Raw genomic sequence first — 14,483 nt, forward strand, 5'->3', positions numbered from 1 at the left:
ATATATGTATGTATCTATTTTTATCTATTTTAAAGTATCATATGGCTAAGAAACCATATAAATGCTTTTACAGTATTATTCTATAATTCTATTTTTACTGTATGCACTTTACTTAACTATAAGTATTGCAATAATAGCGATTCATTTCTCTTGTACGAGAAAAGAGACTGATCAATAAATAACATCTTTTATTGAACACGCCCGTCTCTTCCTTTTCTCTACAATCTGGTGAAACTAAGAATGCACTGAACTGACTGAGTAAAATAAGTTGTCTTTTGTTTTCACACGACTCTAGAGATACACTCTTGATTAGGGGAGAGCAAAGTTGTCATGTTCTATGGTTGTCAGAAACTAAATTCCTTTTTGTCTATCCAGGGAGGTTAAACTCCTCCTTGTCTATTCGAGAAAGTTTCTAGTGAACTCTGAGCTAGCTGGCAAACATTAAACTTTAAGTCTAATATCGTCAGTAGAAGACCTAGCTAACCTCTGTCCTAGGTCTATACTATTGAAGATATTATTCCAATGCGCAGAGCCTATTGGGATAATAGGAACTACACTACAACGTCTTCTTGGCACTCTGCATCTGGCTCCCTCTCTGCCGCTGGTGGTGCAGCACCTGTGCTAATTTTTGCCCCTGCGGTGCTGATCTTAAACCCAGGAGCTTTGCTCCCACACCAGAGTGGCCTGCTCGTAAGAAGTCCCTGACCAAAGGCCCCCTTAGCCCCGTTGGCTAACAGTGGGCCACTGCATTCTATACCCGGCAACCGGTGGTGCAATTTGAGTGCCTTGCTATATAAAGGGGGCCCCCTCTGAGGGTGAGTTAGTTCTGGTAGAAAAGTGGGAACAACCACCACAACAACAATACTATTATACAACCTCCCACTTGACCTCTATTTCTTTGACATGTGGGCTAAATCTGCCACCAACATCATAATAACAAATATATTTTTATTAATTTTGCTAAATATTTTATACTTATTTTCATTAATGATAGCAAAAAGTGAACAGAAAATCTTTTTCCTTAAAAGACATACATATTATTACAAAATCTTTTTTTCATATTATTCTTTTTTCTACATTTCATTAATGCACAAACAGTTACATATTTCTTTATACAACAAAAAACACTGGTCTGCAGTGCACCCCTAGATTCATACCAGCAATTCAGATCACTCCATTAGATCCACATTCATTCTCACTCATACCAAACTCCCTAACAATCAGCCCTGAACCACAGATACATCCTGGTCAGAAGGGGACAGCGATGTTTGAGGTCTCCATGACTATATCGTGGGCTGAGCGGATATGACTAGGTCGATGCGCATTTCGGTGGAATAAGCCTCATCTTGACCACCTTCTTCAGGACCGTCTCAATTCATATGCTGTAGGGATACAATCAAATGCCTTATAAGTAGGTCGACCACAATGCTAGTATTTGGCTAGCAGTCTTTCTTTTTTGGCGGGTTCTCTAAATAAGACAATCTCTCCTTATTGGTCCAATTCAATAATGCCTTGCCATGATGAATTCTCCTGTTGATCTTTTTTTGGGATTCAGAGATATACGTGTCCACGACTTTATTGAGAGTTGACACTCCTGTATGTAGATAATTTTCTGTGCCTTGTATGTATGAGGGTCCCCAAAAGACAATTCATATGTTCTTAGATAGATCTATTGAAGTTTATAATTTTACAGACTGTTCTGCGAGCACTCTGATAAAACCGATTTTTCAAACTGTCATGTCGATGCGATACATTTCTTTTCCTGTGGGGACCAACGACGTCCGAGGCAGCAAAACCGGCGTGCCTAACTAAACCTTGGTTCTAATATCCCAAAACTATTCTTGCAGGTCGTTTACTTACCTGCAAACCGATAACCTTTGTCACATAGGTACCAATGTTGTGATTTATGTTCTTAAAATGTTCTGTCGAGCTGAACTTTAGTATTGAAAACGAAATAACTTTGCTTTAATCCCAAAATTGGAGTAGTTACCTGACCGTGGTAGACTCCAGTGTGTGATATCTCAGCATCTCACCTCCAATACCCAAAGTAACTGAAAAGTAATCTAAAAGTAACTAAACGTGATTTCTGAGTATTATAAATTGTTTTAAAAGCAAATACAAACATGTAACGATTGCAGTTTCATCCACAACTGCATTTACTAGTAAAGCATATTCTACTTTCCGGTACCAAGTCTTGCTTGGTTCTAGAAATAAAATATAGGTATACCTTTTGTTTTACTTACCTAATTGGTCTGGATTCTCGCTCTGTGTTTGTAATCCATACTTGATTGAGTGAATACAATAAATGATTAACACACCCTCCTGATAAGCCTAACTGCTCGACCACACTACCACAAAGAGAGCTGTTAGTGATTATCTAATTTAACCTCTGCTATACCTCTGGGGATCCCCTGGACTCTGTGCATGCTATACCTTACTTTGGTATAGTATATACAGAGCCAGCTTCCTACATCTAGGATAAATCATTTTAACTTGATACTAGAAATTAACTGTTGGGGGAAAAAGGATAGCATATCTATTGTGATCTATTTGGTACAGCTTTGACCTGCTTACCTACTTCCTTGTTCATGGAACTCTTATGATCAACTGTGGACATCCTTATTGACGTGCATTTCAAACATATTTGGACTCTTGCAACACTTCTTTCTGATAACTTTTTGATTCTTTTCTAATTGGTGAAAGTTCTTAATCTCTGGGCACATGCCTTAATAATTAGGAACAGCCTAATGTCTATGCTCAGGTACTTCAATGCAATAACCCTAAACAAAATCTATTTGGGCATGGATCTGTATATAGAACTTTTCTTTAGATGATTTGCAAGTATATGGATTTTAAAGAGGTTAAATATTGAATTCACAATCTATCCTAACTAAATTGAGAACAGGGAACTCCTCTGTTTTTTTTTCTTCATTTTGTTTGCTCATGGAGAATGAACATTAAAAAAATACTTGAAATATAATGCTGTTATTTTCACTTTTAGGACCCACAAACATCACGAACATTGACTCTCATCTCAAAAACCATCCAGACCTTGGGTAGCTGGTTAAGCTTGTCCAAAAGCAAACTGGTACGTCTCCAGCTGTTTTTTATTTTTTTCATTTCTGGCATTGCCATACCTCTTTTGTAGTAATGGAATTTCATGTTAGAACATTAGTGATAATGTTACTAAATATAACACTTTCTTTCAGTCGAGCTTCAAAGAATCTTTCATGTGTGAGTTTTTCAAACTTTTTCAAGAAGAGGCTTACACGGATGCTGTTAAAAAGGTAATCTGAATCAAATGTTTTTGATAATAGTTTTTCTTAATTAACGTAGCATTTCTTATGCGTGTTAAGACCCACACAAACCTTTTTGTGCCGAATATTTTGAAAAAAAAATATTTTAATCCTGCAGCAACTGTTCCCAATATAACACATGAAATGGGGAATTTATAAAAACATAGAAAAACACATTACCTCCTCTTTATACACTTTCTTAGGGCTTGACACATGGTTGAAATGCTACATTTTAAGGCCTGGTGAAGGAAAATATGTAAGGTAACAAGATGTTTACTCTCTCTAACTTGATTCAAAATGTAAGAACTGTATGGTTTAAATGTGTTCTGCGTTCTTCCTACTTCCCTTGACTCTACATTTGTAAATATAGTGTAGGCAGTAGGAATCTTGGACAGTGCATTTACACAGCCCCAGTGGACACAGGGTCGTTAAAATGAATTGCATATTGTTCGAAGACCATTGAATTTCAGCTGTCATACCCATATTGTAGAACAGCAATCTGGTGCAAGTTTGGGTTTCAAACAAACATCATCACTGGTATCTGTAGAGGAGAAACATTCAAAAGATGTGCCGCTCTGAATATGAAATTCTGCATATCCATGAACTGCCTGCCAAGGTCTGGGAAGATAGTCAGTAAGGAAACATTATCCTCTAAGGCAGAAGGTGTCAGACGTTCTAATTTACCCTCTTCTAATATTATTCAGCAGAAGGTATTAAGGTTTCCTGAGTGTTTCCCACAATGGGCAAAGCTAAGGATGAGCAAAATTGTGATTTTTCTCTTTTTCTTCATGAAAATTACAAAACACCATGTGGAATTTGGTGAAATTCTCTTGGTGGTACCTCATGAAAATTAACTGTGAAGACCATACCTTATATTCAAAAGTTACCTGAGATACCATCAGGATACTGGTTCCACAGGAAAATGTCTTCCACAAGATTTTATCTGCTCAGATCCATCTCCAGAAAACCGAAATTATGTAAACTTTCACAAGCTGTGCAATGTCACAAAAGTTGTGTAATGTGAAATACAGAAATTTCACAGTCGTTAAAAAAAAATAAAAAAAAAATAAAAAAGTAATCAAGACAAAAACCTCAAGACAAAAACCTCCTATCTGATAGAAACATCTAGCTGTAGAATCCTCACCTTTGAACTTCCAGGCATCAGGCTGGATCCAGAAGATTTTTGATAGCAGTACCCCTGCGTGCTGTTAGGTGGGGTCGGTCGACACCGAATGACGTCATAGTCGTCTGGTTTGCCATCGTCATGACGTCTGCATCGTCCATATAGGTGCCAACCTGGCGCGCTGACGTCAATTATTTTCTTTCAGCACCAGTCAGCGCAGATCCGTCGAAGAGAGCTACCCACTGTCACTTTCTGACAGACTTTTTTCGACTTTTTGTCGAGTTCGTTTGGTGAGTAGTTATGTCCACCAAGAAGACCTCTGAGTTCAAGCTATGCAATGCCTGTCACCACTCCATGTTGGTCACAGACCCCAATCTGGTGTGTCTTTGGTGCGTGAAGCATGGCCACGATCCAAAGTAGTGCCCTGACTGGCAGGCCATGGTGCCGAAGGCTTTGAGGGAGTGGTCCCTAAAGCTAATCGCGGTCCAGCATACGGTGCCGCAGAGGTCGCCTTGTTTGATCCTGGTTATGGTCAAGAGGAAGAACTGAGCACCACTCGAGGGGGGGGGGGGCGGGGGGGGGGGGGGGTTGAAGTCTTCTTCCTCCTAGACAAAGTCATCGCGGTCAGATAAGCACAAGAAGTCAAAGCGTGCTTAGACTTCGCCCAGTCCGTCCTGTGATGAGAAAGAGGAGTCCCGACATTCGAGGCCCGCTCTGCGGAGCAGGTGCCTGGATCAGCTCGGTGTTTCTCTCCCTTTCTATGGCCGGGAACGACCCCCATCTAACTAAAATAATTTTATGATGCCATGTGCGCCATATTCCGGCAGCCTGACCCTGCCGGTGCACCTTCAGGCACCTCCGGCTCCCTCCCTTTACAGGGCCTTGAGCGACCCCCGTCCAACTAAAAGAATTTTATGATGCCATGTGTGCCATATTCCGGCAGCCTGACCCTGCTGGTGCACCTTCGGGCACCTTAGGCCCAGTGTAAGGAGACCCTGTGGGTCGGCAACACCGGCCCCTGCGCCACGGCCTCCTCTTCCTGGATCTGGACTGGTGCCGGTCGCACCATGTCGACCTTACCCGGTGCCACGTCCGACAACATGGAGCGGGATGATAATGATTGGGAGGGGCAGCAAGCTCTCTTAAAAATCCTGCAACCAATCTAGAACCGGACTGGTATGCGTACCTAGGTGATACCAAAGGCATTGACACCTCCCTGGGTTATGGCATGCAGGGAATCCAAAAGGCTGAACAGCTTCGGTAAGAAGACCTTTTCTTCAACCAGCCTAGCATTGCGGTCAGTACAAAATGCATGCCTTTTGGACCGTTACTCCAATTCGCTATGGAATACGGTTGCGCAAGTGCTGCCAAGAGTCTTGGAGGAGGACTGGGCTCTCCCCTTTTAAGCTTTTACAAATGGGAGAAATGCAGTGACGTTTGCCATACAATGTGGCTTAGACGCGACAAACTCGCTAGGCAGAGTGAGTACCTCAACAGTGGCTGTTCGGCGCTACACCTGGCTGAGGACCTCTGGCTTTTCGGAGGACGTCCAAGCTAACCTTGTGGACATGCCTTTTGATGGCTCCCGTCTCTTCGGAGAAAAGGCAGATGCAGCGCTTGCAGGGCTGGACTGGGAACAGAAACCGGCCCCTGGCAAACTGCTCAGCCGGCCCCCCCTTGAGGGGGAGTGCAGCCAAGCAGTTTGCTAGGGCCGGTTTCGGCCGATTTTGTTACAGGGGCCGATATTGCCGCCCCCCAGTAACAAATACGGCCCCCCAGGGGCCCAAAACCGGCCCCCACCCTAGCAGCCTACCGGGGAAATGCCCGGTGCCTGCTATGGCCAGTCCGGCCCTGAGCGCTTGAGCTTTTCAAGGACTCTCGGGCTGCGGCCAAGTCCCTGAGCCTCTCCACTTCATATCGGCCTGTGTCTGCCTTTTGCCCTTTTCGTGGCTATGGAGGGGATTTCCAACCTTGCCAATCTCATTCCAGTATTATGTGGACAAATACTTAGTGGTCCATCTAAAAAGAGCATTGGCCTAGTTACCCAAAGCAGGCCCTCTGCTGCAAGATCTACATTCTAGAGCTTAGAAACACTCACAATTTGTGGTGCTTTTTACGGAGTTATTACCTTGTATGGACTAAGTTAAGTAATTATTTGACTCATTTAGGACACGTGAAGAGCTATGTAGATAATTAGTAGCCCAGAATGTGGTTTCCTAGAGACTAATAGTTTATGGATTTGTGTTCCTTTTTTTCTTAAGTAAGCTTCTTTAAAAAGAATGAGATGTGTCTATTTGATTTTGAGGGAAGTTAGCACTAGAAAAAATGTGGACCTACAGCCTGAAACAAGACTGAATTAGCAGAGCTTTCAGTTATAGCCACTGGTTGTCTGCAGAACCAGCTCTTGACTCTTTGGACAACGCACACAACAAACCCTTTTCAACATCTTCAAGTCTTTTAAAGTCAAGCCCACTTTGGCCCGAGTAGGACCTCACTCGGGCAACAAAACTTTCAAGCAAGTGAACCACCACTGGTTCTGGTATCTATACTTCTGTAAAAGCTGTAATGAAACAGTCTCTATCAGAGAAAAGGTTTACTTTGTATTCTGTTTTAGCTGGGACGGCTTATGTGGATAAGACTCTAAGGGAATCCCTTCATGGAGACACCTACTAGTGTCTATAGTGAAAACATACACTTTTCTCTTTTGTGAGTTCTGTCTTTTACAGATCATCTGAAAGGGTGCGTCTATTTATAGTGCGTACAGTAAATATATGTCAGAAGAGAGTTTGCTGATAATTCAGTCCTAATTATCTTTTTTCTTGTAGTTTTTAGAAGAAATTTCATCTACTGGAAGTAAAGAGCCAAGTGGATTGAGTGAACCACTACTTCTGAAAGAAGGGTAAAACAGTTGAATGTTCTGTGTGATCTTTGGTTTTAATCCCAGTCATGCCATTTTTGTATAGCGCACTACTCACCCGGGAGGGTCTCAAGGCGCTTGGGGGGAGGGGTATGCTACTGCTCGAACAGCCAGGTCTTGAGTTGTTTCCTGAAGGCGAGATGGTCCTGGGTCAGCCGAAGGTGGATGGGGAGGGAGTTCCAAGTCTTGGCAGCCAGGTAAGAGAAGGATCTTCCTCCGGCGGTGGCTCTTCGGATGCGTGGTACGGCTGCGAGGGCGAGGCTGGTGGACCGTAGCTGGCGGGTGGGCGTGTAGAAGGTCAGGCGGTCGTTGAGGTACTTGGGGCCCAGGTCGTGGAGAGACTTGTGTGAGTGGGTGTGGTTCCGGCGTAGAGGGCGTTTCCGTAGTCCAGTCGGCTGGTAACAAGTGCCTGGGTGACAGTCTTCCTGGTCTCAGTCGGGATCTAGCGGAAGATCTTGCGAAGCATACGCAGGGTGTTGAAGCACGATGAGGAGACGGCGTTGACTTGTCTGGTCATCGAGAGGGAGGGGTCCAGGATGAAGCCCAGGTTGCGTGCGTGGTCGGTTGGCTTGGGTGCGGTGCCCAGGGCTGGGGGCCACCAGGAGTCGTCCCAGGCGGAGGGCGAAGATCCCAGGATGAGGACTTCCGTCTTGTCCGAGTTCCGTTTCAGGCGGCTGTCCTTCATCCACTCGGCGACGTCTTTCATCCCTTCGTGTAGGCAGGTTCTGGCGGTGTCGGGGTCTCTGGTGAGGGAGAGGATCAGCTGGGTGTCGTCGGCGTAAGAGATGATGTTGAGGTTGTGCTGGCGTGCGATGGCTGCGAGAGGTTTCATGTAGATGTTGAAGAGGGTGGGGCTGTGTGAAGATCTTTGCGGGACGCCACAGATGACTTCGGTGGCCTCGGAGCGAAACGGGGGGAGGCGCACTCTTTGTGTTCTTCTGGCGAGGAACCAGATGATCCACTCCAGTGCCTTCTCTTGGATACCGATGTTGCTGAGGCGCTGGACTAGGTTGCGGTGGCAGACCGTGTCGAACGCAGCGGAGAGGTCCAGGAGGATGAGGGCCACTGTTTCCCCCTTGTCGAGCAGGGTCCGGATGTCGTCGGTGGCTGCGATGAGGGCGGTCTCGGTGCTGTGGTTGGCTCTGAAGCCGGACTGCGAGGGGTCGAGGGATCCGTTTGTCTCGAGGAAGGCGGTCAGCTGTCTGTTGACGATCTTCTCGATGACTTTAGCAGGAAAAGGGAGGAGCGAGATGGCGCGGAAGTTTTTGAGATCGGTGGGGTCGCTGTAGGTTTCTTCAGGAGGGCGCTGATCTCGGCGTGCTTCCAGCTCTCCGGGAAGGTGGCGGTGTTGAAGGAGGCGTTGATGATGTTCCGGAGTTGGGGTGCGTTGGTGGAGTCGGCCTTGTTGAAGACGTGGTGTGGGCAGGGGTCGGTCCGTGATCCGGAGTGGATGGTGTTCATCGTGCGGGCTGTGTCTTCGGTGGTCACCGTGGTCCAGGTGCGAAGGGTGGCGGTGGGGGGCATTGGTTCGACGGTTGGGTGCGTGGGTGGGGCGCCGAAGCTGTTGTGGATGTCGGCGATCTTGCGGTGGAAGAACGAGGCGAGGGAGTCGCAGAGGTCTTGTGACGGAGTGATGTCGTTGGTGCTGGGGTTGGAGAACTCCTTGACTATAGTGAAGAGCTCTTTGCTGTCGTGGGCGTTGTCTTCTTGGTGGTGCGGATGAGCTGGTGGTGCTTGCGGGTAGCGTGTTTGAGGGCGGTCATGTTGTCGGTGGTCCGGTCGAGGAGCCAGGCTTTCTCGAGGGTGCGGCAGGTCTTCTTGGAGTCCTTGAGGTCGTCGGTGAACCAGGATGCCGCCTTGCTACTGGGTCTGCTGGGAGGGTTCTTTAGTGGCGCGAGGTCGTCGGCGCAGGCGGTCAGCCACTGTGTGAAGTTGCGGGCTGCTTCGTTGGGGTCCGTTGTGTTGGCGGGTGGGCTCTGGCTGAGGGAGGTTGTGAGCTGGTCTGCGGTGATCTTGCTCCAATTCCTGTGAGGTACCTGTTGCGGGTGGTGGTGGGTCGTGGATCTTTTGAAGCTGAAGTGGACGCAGCTGTGGTCGGTCCAGTGGAGTCCGGTGGCGTGGCTGAAGGTGATGTACTTGCTGGAAGAGAAGACGGGATCAAGCGTGTGGCCGGCGTAGTGGGTGGGGGTGTTGACCAGTTGCTTGAGTCCGAGGTTGGCGAGGTTTTCCAGCAGGGCGGTGGTGTTGCGGTCTTTGTTGTTCTCCAGGTGGAAGTTGAGGTCCCCGAGGAGGATGTAGTCAGTGGAGGGGAGGGCGTGCGGGCTGATGAAGTCTGTGATGTCTTCGCTGAATTGTGTGCGTGGTCCCGGGGGTCTGTAGACGAGGGTGCCTCTGAGGGTCGTCTTAGGGTCGGTGTGAATCTGGAAGTGGAGATGTTCGGCTGCGGCGAAGGAGTCGTTGGAGTCGGTCGTGATGCGGATGGTGTTTCTGTGGACGATGGCGATGCCACCTCCGGTCTGGTTGATGCGGTCCCTCCTGATGATCTTGTACCCGTCCGGGATGGCGATGGTGATGTCGGGTGCAGAGGAAGCGTTCATCCAGGTTTCCGTGAGGAAGGCGACGTCCGGTGATGTAGCGTCGAGGATGTTCCAGAGTTCCACGGCCTGTCTGTGGACGGAGCGGGTGTTGATCAGGATGCACTTGAGGTGGTTGCTGCTGGTGTTTGTCTTGGCGGGTGCGGGGCAGGTTCGTAGGCAGGTGAACTTGCAGGTGCAGCAGGTGAAGGATCCGTGGGTGCGTCTCGGGGTGGCTCGGCAGCAGGCGTGGGTCCGGCCGGCATTGAGTGCGTTGAGAGTGGCGGCGTCGTAGGTCAGTCAGGTCGTCTTGCCTCGGCGGGGAGGGCCAGGGGTCCTGGCGCTGGGCGCGGGACGGGCGCAGAAGGGCTTACCTTTGGCGCACCTTCGGCGCTCAATCGGTGCTCCCGCTGCGTGCGTCCGCTGCGCGGTCGCTCTGGGGGCGTCATAAGTAAGGAGCCGGGAGGGAGGAGCAGCTGGGTGGCGGGAGCGGGGCGGCGAATGGAATCACAGGGGGGCGGGCCGCAGGGAGGCAGCGGCGGGAAATTCCAAGAAGCAGCGGGCAGCGGGAAATTCCCAGGAGCAGCGGGCAGCGAGCGAAGGAATCTGCAGGCAGGAGGCGGCAAAGGCAGGCAGGAGCGGCAGCAGTGAGTGGGGCGACCAAGCCCTGTGGAGGGCTGAGCGGTCACCAGTGAACTGAATGTGTTGTTATGATAAAGTCATGCTTGCATTTGATGGACATTTTAGGGTGTTTCTGCTTATTTCTGTTTTAGCCCAACCATGCATTCAGAACAGTAGGATAACATTGTTTTTTTATTACACTGTTTTGTTGGTTATTTCCATTGGTTATAAATAGCAATAATAGCTTTGGACTGGTTACATTTCCTATCACACTGCTGTATGAAAATGTTTCCTTTCTGCTTAAACAAAAAAAAAATGTTTTCTCATGTTCTCCTCTGTTAAGAAAATATTTGCATGTCTTAGCATTGGTGGTGGCAGTCAGTTTTTTCAAAAATGATTGTAAGGATATTTTGTGCAGGGCATGGATACAGCTAGTTCTCCTCCTGTTAGGCTTTGTGTCTAGCTCCAGAAGTCAGCAAGCTGATAGAGAATGATGTTGCAAGATGTGGCATGTCCCATCTCAAAACCAATGTCAAAGTACTTTTTGTACCCCTCTTAGAATAAGCAAATAGGCTTCTGTTGTAGTGTGACTTGGAACTTTGTGTAACAAAAAGAAGTAAAACAAGCGATCTGTAAAGGAATTGATGTCCCGGGTAGCATGAGCTTTACTTTACAAAGTTAGATCTGGAATGGAATATGTGTGCAGGTTTGTCTGAAAATGTTGACCCTTACCTCTGTGACCCAGCAAATCATTAGTTGCTGTGGCTCAGCTCCTTAGAAGTACCATTGATTGTGTGGAAAACGTCTTCCACATATGTGAAATAAACTCTGCAGTGTCAAAGAGGAATGGCTGCAGGAAGCATGTAAAGAAACAACACCCAGTCAAATTCAGCTAATATTTCAGTTTTGCTGCATGACAACTGGGATCACCACAGTGAAAAATATAGTTAGTCATTCTTGATCCCTTTTAAATATTCCCACCTTTGATACCACACACACCTTTCCCCCTTCTACAATGGATGACGTTCTGACACAAAGTAAGATAGTAACTGTGCCAATAGAATCGTTTTCTACAACCACAAATCATAGTTTAATGGAAAAAGCATCATTCTCTGTGGCATCCTGTCAGCTTCCTGCTGGGTAGTGGACAATGTGAATTCAACCATGTTGGCTTTACTGTACATCTCAGCTGCCTCCGATTTTGTGAGATGGACTGGGTGAGTTGCAGTGTGAACCTCTACGCGGGTTCTGCTGTTAGGAGCTAGGAGAACCTTCACATTGATTTATAATTGTATCTATTTGAATGGAAGCCCCAGTAAAATGTATTACCATGTGAATATTTGTAAAGTGGTTCAAGCTAAAATTGCGTTCGCTCTGTGGATCACAAAATAGGTCACGTGTAAATGCATCATGTTTACCTTGTCCATAAGAGGACTCTTGAAATAACACTCCTTGTATGCTCATTCAGCATTCTTTTACACAACCATACAGTACAGCCTTTTTTTGGCTAAACGTGACCTTTCATTCTTAAGTTGGAGAGCATTTGCAGTAATTTGAGTGCCACAACGAGATTGGGAAGAATTTGCTCATGAGTGTACAGTTTAGGAAGAATGTCATATTGGAGCCCTTTTGGGTTTCTTTGGTCATTTGTGTGCTACATGATAGTGTTTAGGAGAATATGACCCTGGTGTTTGATCCAGCCAGGTAAAGTGCCACTGGTCTAAGTAGCAGGCAGTCCTTTTATCTTTATTCTTGCATAGGAAGTGATAAGCCATCAATTGTTGCACCTGAAAGAGGCAGTTCTTCATAGAGTAGAAGTTCTCCTGATCTTGTGGTATCCAAAATAGTTTGTTTATAATGGTGTACATATGGCAGTGGATTTTGAAGCTGGTTTATATGGCATACAACTGTTTAAGAGTGTCTGCAAAGAGAAGAGCTCTTTGGTTCTCTCTACAAGTTTTTGTGAAATGTTGGAATAGTAAGGGCCATGTTTTATCTGTTGACTATGCTTTGAGAGGAATAATCTGAAGCACTGGATTGCAGTCTTTCTATACCAAATATATGTTTTGCACTGTATCATGGTCTAAAGGCACAGTGAAATTCACAGAGAGGATTGTCAGATTTCAAAGCAGAGGTGAAATGTGAGGTTACTACAGTTCCCAGGACTCTTTAGTGGTTGGTAGGACAGAAATTGGTCTGTAGTTCGACAAGAGAGCTTGATCGCTGATTAGTTTCGCAAGATGCATGGTTATGAGGGCACATTCAGTTTTTTGACAAACAATCCATCCAAGGCATTAGTGAGTATAAGTAATATACACTTGTTAGTATGCAAGATATGGTGGAGCTTCTCTTCCCTGCATTGGAAACCATCTTCCCACAGCTGGTAACTAATATTTTGATTCATGCTTCTGTTCTCTTCTTCAAAGCGTTCATATGTGGAGTAGCATTTGTTTCATTTCAGCGTACTTACCACTTTCTTTAAAGTATTGTGACCCATTAATATATTCTTAGGTGAAAATTAGAAGTTCAATGATCCATAAGTTCGATCAGTGCTTGGTATGAAAACCACTTGCAGCACCAATGGAACATTTACTGGTTATTTTGTTTGACAAACAGTAAAGTTTGATTCTCCAAATAATTCAACATTTAAACTTTTTTTTGTATTCATCAGTGAAATGTTGAAAAGAGCTCTAGGAAGAAATCGAATCCGGAAAAAGAATTTTAAGAAACGTTGGTTCTGTTTAACAAGTAAAGAACTCACCTACCACAAGCACCGAGGTAAACTCACTTAAAAATAATTTTATACGAATGTTTGCTTTTATTCCAGAAGATTTGTTTTGCATACACAAATTACATCTTCACTGAAGCTAAATCCCTCATACACATACTATTGGCATGACTGGATTCATGATGCTGGTGAATCGGGTTAAGGGATGCTGTAGGCTAAATAGATGGATCTTTCAAGAGCAGTGTTCAAGCTTATTGCATACAGGGAATCTTTTTATAAATACTTTTCTGTCCTGGCCACACAGTTCCATTCCCTGCCAGCCAGGTACAGACATTGCGTCTAAGAGCCCCTAGTGTAGATATACAATACAGGTGTGAGTCCTATGCGCTTCGCTATGTGACGCTCCACTGCACAGTCATACTGAAGGTCACTGTGCATTACCCAGTCAGCAGCCGTTGGTGAGAAGGCAATGCTTGGGGTAATTTACACAGAGAGCACACAGGGTTGCTGCTCAAATGTTCAGTTATTGGACACACGTTGCCCAGTTGCCCATTGTGTGGTTGCACATACATTTTTTTAATGTACCATAATATTTCCAGTTAGGTTTAAGGCTGGGTGGCTTGAATTTTAGGATGAGGCTAAATAAAGCTGAATTATACAGTGTCTAATATATTCAGTAGACTTACTGTTTCACTGGTTTACGTAATGTGAAATATTCAGATATTTTCTCACTCATAGCAGGATAGAGGATGCCCGGAATTGGCTGTTGATGTCCTAGTTGACAGTAGGCTTGAATAATAAACCCCCTTTGTAGTTAATACCTTCTCAAAGCAGGCTGCTGAATGGGTAGAGGCATGTTGCAGTTTTCTAACAGGATCACCAGGGGACAAGCACTAATGCTGCACTGTGGCTGGCCTGGCCTATGAACTGTATGGAGAAAGGTTCCCTCTGTATCTGAGGCGCATAGGGGACTGAATAACTCCCATCTTCCACAAGCGGGAATGTGTGAAATATATGCAGTGGAGGTTTTTGAATTGGATGAGAAGGTAGCGCATGGAGAATGCAGCGCCGCTGGGGCTGGCAAGGGCCTCTCTCCAATCATCTTCTGTGATATCTGGCAGGCCTTCCTCCCACACCCTTTTATGTAATGTAGTGCGTGTATGGGTGGTCAGTGTCTGATAAATCCGACAAATCTTATGTGCCCCTAAGTCCCCGGTCAGTAGCC

The 14,483-nt window shown here is 45.9% G+C and overlaps 1 protein-coding gene across 2 annotated transcripts in view; it reads left to right on the top strand.

Annotated features, from left to right (window-relative positions):
- The window catches only part of RASA2 (RAS p21 protein activator 2), a 555,017-nt gene that overhangs the window by 437,500 nt on the left and 103,034 nt on the right, over positions 1-14,483 (top strand). For both annotated transcript variants that reach the window (XM_078666395.1, XM_078666396.1), the window contains 4 exons: positions 3,002-3,088; positions 3,210-3,287; positions 7,245-7,318; positions 13,202-13,308. In XM_078666395.1, the coding sequence (XP_078522521.1) occupies positions 3,002-3,088; positions 3,210-3,287; positions 7,245-7,318; positions 13,202-13,308 (346 nt within the window). The remainder of the gene's footprint in view (positions 1-3,001; positions 3,089-3,209; positions 3,288-7,244; positions 7,319-13,201; positions 13,309-14,483) is intronic.

The sequence above is a fragment of the Lissotriton helveticus genome, chromosome 11, assembly GCF_964261635.1.
Source record: "Lissotriton helveticus chromosome 11, aLisHel1.1, whole genome shotgun sequence".
NCBI lineage: Eukaryota > Metazoa > Chordata > Amphibia > Caudata > Salamandridae > Lissotriton > Lissotriton helveticus.